The sequence below is a fragment of the Dinoponera quadriceps genome, unplaced genomic scaffold (assembly GCF_001313825.1).
Source record: "Dinoponera quadriceps isolate SergipeBrazil2010 unplaced genomic scaffold, ASM131382v1 scaffold115, whole genome shotgun sequence".
NCBI lineage: Eukaryota > Metazoa > Arthropoda > Insecta > Hymenoptera > Formicidae > Dinoponera > Dinoponera quadriceps.
The window spans coordinates 447,191-454,393 of record NW_014554511.1 but is presented as its reverse complement, the minus strand read 5'-3'; the positions used below and the strand labels follow the sequence as shown (position 1 = coordinate 454,393).

At 31.4% G+C, this 7,203-nt stretch overlaps 1 protein-coding gene across 3 annotated transcripts in view; it reads left to right on the top strand.

The window, feature by feature from the left end:
* Positions 1 to 7,203, top strand: part of LOC106751666 (very low-density lipoprotein receptor-like) — a 55,608-nt gene that overhangs the window by 22,204 nt on the left and 26,201 nt on the right. For 2 of the 3 annotated variants that reach the window (XM_014632650.1, XM_014632649.1), the window contains exon 4: positions 4,577 to 4,699. The exons of the other annotated variant lie outside the window; for it this stretch is intronic. In XM_014632650.1, the coding sequence (XP_014488136.1) occupies positions 4,577 to 4,699 (123 nt within the window). The remainder of the gene's footprint in view (positions 1 to 4,576; positions 4,700 to 7,203) is intronic. 3 annotated transcript variants of the gene reach the window in all.

Sequence of the window (7,203 nt, the reverse complement as noted above, 5' to 3'; positions counted from 1 at the left end):
ATTTCTCCTCTCTTTCCCTCCTCCCTTCTCTTCTGTCAATAATTTAATCTTTATTAACACCACAAAGTTATTTTAATTAGATTTATTTTATACTATGTATGATAATAATTGTGGATGTTTGCTAATTAAATTAAGATTTCCGGAGATAAGCAGTAAAATACAATAAATTATTTAATTTAGAAAGATTTTTAAAGGTTAAACTTCTTGTTAATTGAAAAAGGATTCCCCAAATATCTGTAAACTAAAATATCTCGAAAATTACTAACTTTAATAATAAAATATATATAAGAGATAAAGTTACAAAGCTTAAAAAGTCTACCTACTGTTGATAACAGTTTAATTTAAATGGAGTCGTATAAAAGTCAAATTGAATTTTTTAATGAAATTACCTAGTGTAAATATGGGTTCTTAGCCTATAAATTGTCATGCTTAAGTCATGTTTAAATAAATAATAAATAAATAAAGTCATGTTTATGATTCTGTACCAATTTATGACATTTGAATAGTTTACGCCTGTTAGTAATAGGACTATATCCGTATGTTCATCACCTGTTAATAATATTAGGTTATTAAGTATAAAATGTCCAATTTCCTTAACACGTTCATTGCCAATCACGCGATATCGCGTGATGCGAATTCTCACCAAACGGCCGATCACGCGTTATCGCGTAATAGATATTTAGAGTACATAAATCCTATGTACATAATAATAAAAGCATATAAATAATATATTAACTTATTTTGAGCACAATAAAAACTAAATAAAAAAATTTTTTTAATTGTATGGTGGTATGTAAAACAGTAAATTGTATAGTGTAATTAGGTAAAAATACAAATTATTAACGTTACATTATTATGTGCAAACATTTTGTCAATATCAATTAATGCTAAATATATAAATAATTGTAGGACAAATTTTGCAAAATAATACGTTATCGTATTGTATGTTATCGTTATTCTACACAGTTTTTTACTGTCACAATGAATTATAACGAAAACTTTACCATTTTTAAAAATTCCTAATGTATTATGTACATGCATGAGTGTGTATGCGTGTGGCGAGTGAAAAGGCACAGATGAAGGAAAATATATCTCAACCTTTCTGTTGAACCTTCCTTATCTGGCATATTTGTATGTTAAAATATAATTTCTTGCTTTGTACATGCTTATAACTATACAATTGCTATATTTATGCATTTCAGAATGTTTTTCAGTTATCTGAAAAAAGGCAAAGATATAATAGATAAAACTATACATAATATATTATTACAATCCATTATATTTAAACTGTTTATGTATTTCTTCTAATAGTACCATACCTATGCAGGCGTAGGTGACCTCTCTCATATGCCTGTAGTGCGTACGCTGTTTGTACACAGGCATATGGGACCTAGTTTAATGCCGGTTCCGAACGGCATATTATTTAGAGAGCTGTTCTTGACAAAGATACTCTCGGTGGTTTGCCCATTGCCTTCCGAGAAAAGACACGATAAATATTTTTGGTTTCTACCGGGATCGAACACCTGGGACCGCTAGTATGGTAGACCAGTGCACTGTCTGCCATGCCACACTCGATATATTTTATGTATTTGCCGTTTCTAATTCACTTTCATAGTGTAGATTTTATACTATGGCACAATTTGTGTAGATAATATTATATACTACAGCGACTTCTGGAAAATATAAATATTACAATTAATGAACAATGTCATTTTTGTGTATAATGCTCGTATTTTAAGATTAACACAATCCGATCTATAACTACGGTCAATAACATGCAAACCAATATAATACACTGCAAATGTTGTCGTCCTCATATTATAGATTAATTAAAAGTAACAAAATAATTAAAACAAAATAGGCAAATATGATAATTAATGTGATTCCTACATAGTGATTCTTACATAGCCTCTACAGCCGATACTCATAGAGCAACTCTTCCGCAGGCTGTAGTGAAAATACTTCTACTCGCAATCATTGGAATGAATGTCCTACTTAAGCTGAGAGTGGATTATGAATCCATATGAATGCACTTTTAAATCAAAATAAATATGCTCCTGCGACATAGAATATACTAGATTCATTTTTAGATTTCGAGTAAAACTATTAATCTGGATCTGCAACCTTGCTTTAATTTATAAGTAACTGACCAACCACAGTCGATTATTCTTGAGACGCAAGAAGAATAATTAACTGTTTAGCCATTCGACTTAAAGCTTAAATCAAGATTATAAGCCAAAGCTCACTCATAAACCACTATGAGCTTGAGTGGAGCATTCACTCTTGCAATTGCGAGTGACAGTTTTTCACTGGAGCTGAAAAAAGTGCTATTCTCTTAAAAAGTTGAATAAAACTACTACTGCTTTCCACTCAAAGAAACAATTCTCTAAATTTGGAAATTAGGCAAGTAAAAGCCAAATAAGCTAATGTTGGAGCTAATTATATTCATAATAAAATGGCTAACAATATACTAATAAATAAGCTTTGGTCCCACTTCGGCTCACTTTTACTTAATTATAATATCGACTCAAACATCAGCTCATTTGGTACTTATTTGTCTCATTTCCAAAAAGTTTTTGTCCAATAAAATCGATTATATATTAATAATTTTAGTATTAGATCAAATGAAAAACCCGATTCTCAGATCACGTTACGTATATTATACATTTTTGCATGCGTATGTCATTCATACGCTGTCGAAAATGGAACTCCTACACCCATGAGAATCAACTTGGGATCGACGTGAAAGTGACGTGGAACCGACTTTTTTATATGGATTCCACGTGAAATCGCATCGATTGTACGTGGATGTTCTTATTGGGTAATTTCCAGAAGGATCCGCACAGTATGCATTTCCAGTATTCTTTTTCTCTATTTGACGTGCTGACCGTTATAAAATGATATTGCAATGTTTATTTTGGGTCACTGCGAGGTTTGGCTAATCATGTCCAGAAACACCGACGAGTTCTGTTAGTGTTAGGTATTGCATTATTCACAAATCTCTCTCACGCAACATTCTTATTTGAAGAAATTAACGCAGATCAAAGCCGGGTTGGATGAAGTTCATGAAGACTCTGCATTAGCGTTAAAGACTGTTTATTTCTGGATAAATGAGTTTAAACGTATATGAACTAAGGATGAATCGCTCTTCGAATGCCCAATCGAAATCATCGGTTGTTTTACAGAGGAAATAATTGAAAAAATCCATGGTATCGTGATAAAAAATCGCCGAGTTCATATGTGCGATATTGCTGAAGCTATAGGTATCTCAACGAGTATCTGAACGAGTAACACAATATCCTATAAGGATAGGGAATAATCGATATAAAAAAACATTGAAAAACAAACGATTTTTTAAAGAAAAAAGAATCAATTCATCGGTCGATGATTGTCCATCCCTCATTTTAACCATAGACATAGTAAGAATAGACCGAGCATGAGACGCGAGAACTGAAATTCAGATAGAAAGAGATGGACAATAAGTACCGAGTAGCTTTCTCCCTCTGATGAGGAAAGAGTGGGGAGAAAGAGGGGTGAGAAAGAATGAGAAGTCAGCTGAATACTCGATCGTTTACATACTAAAAAAATATTTATATAATATAAAAAAAATTAGTGTGAACGATCGAGTATTCAGCTGTCTGCCCACTCTTTCTTACCCCTCTTTCTTCCCACTCTTTCTTCATCAGAGAAAGAAAGCTGAATGACACCTATTGTCTGTCTTTTACTATCTGATCTTTACTGTTTACTAGAGGACATACTCGGTCTATTCTTACTATGTCTAGGGTTTCAGCATAGGTGTTTCAAAAGTTAGCGCTTTTTTCGATATAGTTCGAGATACAGTTAGTGTCTAATTGGATAATTTGATTTGGAATAATTCTCAAAAGATAACTTCTTTTATATTGGACATATTGGCTATGCGCGTTCCGAACTACATAAAAAATATGTTTAAACTACATTGAAACCGAGTATTCCTGATGACTCTTTTCTACTTACTAATTGATATAATCTGCAATGTTTTTAAAAACATTGCTTTTTTGTGCATGTTACTTAATCTAATTTTTCTTTAAATCATATTCTTTCAGTATACGGTAAGCTTTTAAGAATTATATACATTAATTGCACGTGTATAATTACAAACACGCAAATATAACACAACATTTTTTCATATAAATCAACTTGAGGCTGGGGATTGAAGTAATAATTTTGATGGAATTGCAATCGAAGGACTAATATTTAAAAATCATGTTAACTTTAAAGTGAATAAATTTTTGGGAAGGAAGGAAAAAAGTTTATATTTGATCTGTTTGCTTTTTTTTAACCTTTTTAATTTTCTCTGTAAAATGCATATCGTTTAAAACTCAATTCTCAATTTGTTCAACAAAAAGAGTATTACTTTTACATGCTTCGAGTCCGCCTATGCAGGGCATTCAATACAATCTGTCTTTCAAAATCCATTGCTTTGATATAACCGAATAGTAATAATAATGTATATTTTATGAGGCCCGTGCCCTTGTACAAGTGCATCGTGTATTTTTCGAGTGCTAAAAACTTGTCCAATACAATTGTCATCTTGTAGGAACCAAGACCTGCACGCCGGAACAATTCACGTGTCATTCGGGAAATGGCGAGTGCGTGGCATTAACATGGATGTGTGACGACAACCCGGACTGTTCGGACGGTTCGGACGAGGCTGAGTGCAGTAAGCTTCTGCACTTGGGCTATTTTTTGCACATGCACTATATTTCCTTTCTTTCTGGTGTATGTGTCTCGCACGTTTAAGCTAAGCCGCCAGTGTAAATTAAGCAACTATCTCTCATAATCTTATACAGTAGGATCTCTCTCGAATGGATCTCTTTCTAGTGGACTTCCCCGTAATGAATTTTCTAACCTACCCGACGAAAATCGCTTGCGCAATACGATACGCAATCGTCCACTCGTATAATTCGGCATTCGTGTCGTTGCCAGAGTCAAGTAGAATATAACTTCCGTATTTGATGAAAAGACTTTAGTTTTTTACATTTTATATTCTTATAAAAAAAATAAATATTCTTATAAAATATGTGTTTACTTTTTAACAAACCATTACAGTTGGTGTAACATGTTAACTACCTACGTAACAGGCTATCGTAATCTGACTTATTATTTTTCCGTTATGACGAATTATTGGTTATTTTACCATAATGACGAATTATATTTATCATTATGGCAACAAAATAATGTCGTTTTATGATAGCTTGCTATATAGATATTTAATATTTTAATTAGTCTTCAACATTTGCAAATATATATAAAACACATTTATAATTTAAACCATGTACTCGAATATGATAATGATTAGAAATAACTACAAAATTAGAGTACGTTAGATACGGTCCTGCTTTGGGCGGAGCTAAGCGACCTCTCTGTAATGAAGTTTGGTCCCGAAGCTTTCACTCTAGAGAGGTCATACTGTACTGTCAATTTTTGTTTTCTGCTCAGTGAATAGAATGCTTGACATACGAATGTGTAAAAGTATGTAAAGGTACTATGGTCAAAAAGTCGGCGCAAGCTTGTTTTTTTATTTTATGTTATTTTTTCATTATTTTCAGTTAAAAATTTTGCCAATTTATGCTTATCTATTGTAATTCTATATCTATTGACTAACAGTTAACAGTTAAATTGGTGACGGAGTAATAATAGATTTCAATTAGTGAATATTGTTGGAGTAAAGGAGCTCGTGATAATTAACATCGATCTATGATGATAGGAAAATAAATGTAATAGTAAAATAATTGTCTCTGATTAAAGTTGCGTTTTAAATATATAAATTTCATAAATGGATGCACTATATGTTGGACATGTATAATCCTGAAAAATAAAAATCCCGAAATTTGAGAAGTGGATCTGTATAATTCGCGAAATTTCACATATACGCAAGAAATTAATATTCTCTTGAATATTCGACCGACGTAAGTTAATNTATATTTCTTATATATCTTATAATCTTTATTGTTTTTTGTCCGCTAATTTTCTTATGTTTTTGTGTATTTGTTATGTGTTTCTGCATATGTATTGCTTTCCATATGTTGCGCATATCTAATATATTTTAGACAAAATACAAATCAAAAGAGGACAAGAAAGAAAATCGAGTTGTTGATTATTGTCTTGTGTCGATCAGATGTTCAAGCGAGCATTTATTTCTTGTATATAGGTGAGATTTCGCGAATTATATAGATTATGTCGAAAGCGAAAGTCGTATATCAAGATATAAATATTGGTTCCCACAAATCACACTCGATATTAATAAATGTATTTAAGTAATAATATAAAGAAAAATTAGTTATGAATTAATATCCTTCTCTTTCATCAAACTCGTAACCTTACGTTGTATGAAAAATCAATAAATTTCACCTAATCCAACCTATTCATTAATTTTTCTAATGTCTCTTTCTTAAAATAATTAAAAAAGTCTTATTTTATTGAAAAGAAAGAAAAAAGAGGATTTGGATAGAATAGAACAGTAATACAACAGGTCGAACGCGGATTTATGACTTCGCAGGCAGTTACCCTTCCGTGCTGTCATACGCCGCTTCGAAGTTCGGTCTTGTTACACTGACATACGCGTGAAATATTTTTTCATTAATAACTTTTGAATGGCTGATCATCTATATAATATTTTACATTTGTACTTGGGACTCCCCGCCCTTCAAACTGTTAAAGTTTCATTCTGATCTGATAATTTGGATAATCTGAAGTTTGTTCTAAAGATGTCCCAATTTATGAGATCTCTTTGTTAGATAATTTTTATGATAACAATTACCCCATTTATTTATTCATTGAAACTATTTTTGTAATACGTTGATTCTTGTTGACTTCCCTTCCCTCGCTATTTTTCCGGTGGATAGTGATATGATTTACGAGATTAATGATGGGTAGAAATATCATGTAATATGAAACATTTTAATCTGTTGAAAATTTGATTCTTATTTTTGAAGATATAAAACTGGAAAATTATTTTGCCACTTTGAGATATATTTCTGTATTTTTATCCCTGTTGTCGTCTTTGATTAATTACTGAATTCACATAAAAAATAATTTCGTTGAAAATAAGAGTTACCTACGTTTCAATTGCTGTCTGTATGTATGTGAATTCTAATTTTTCTTACAACGTACTATTGATAATAATTATAAATACCATATATATATATATATATATATATATAT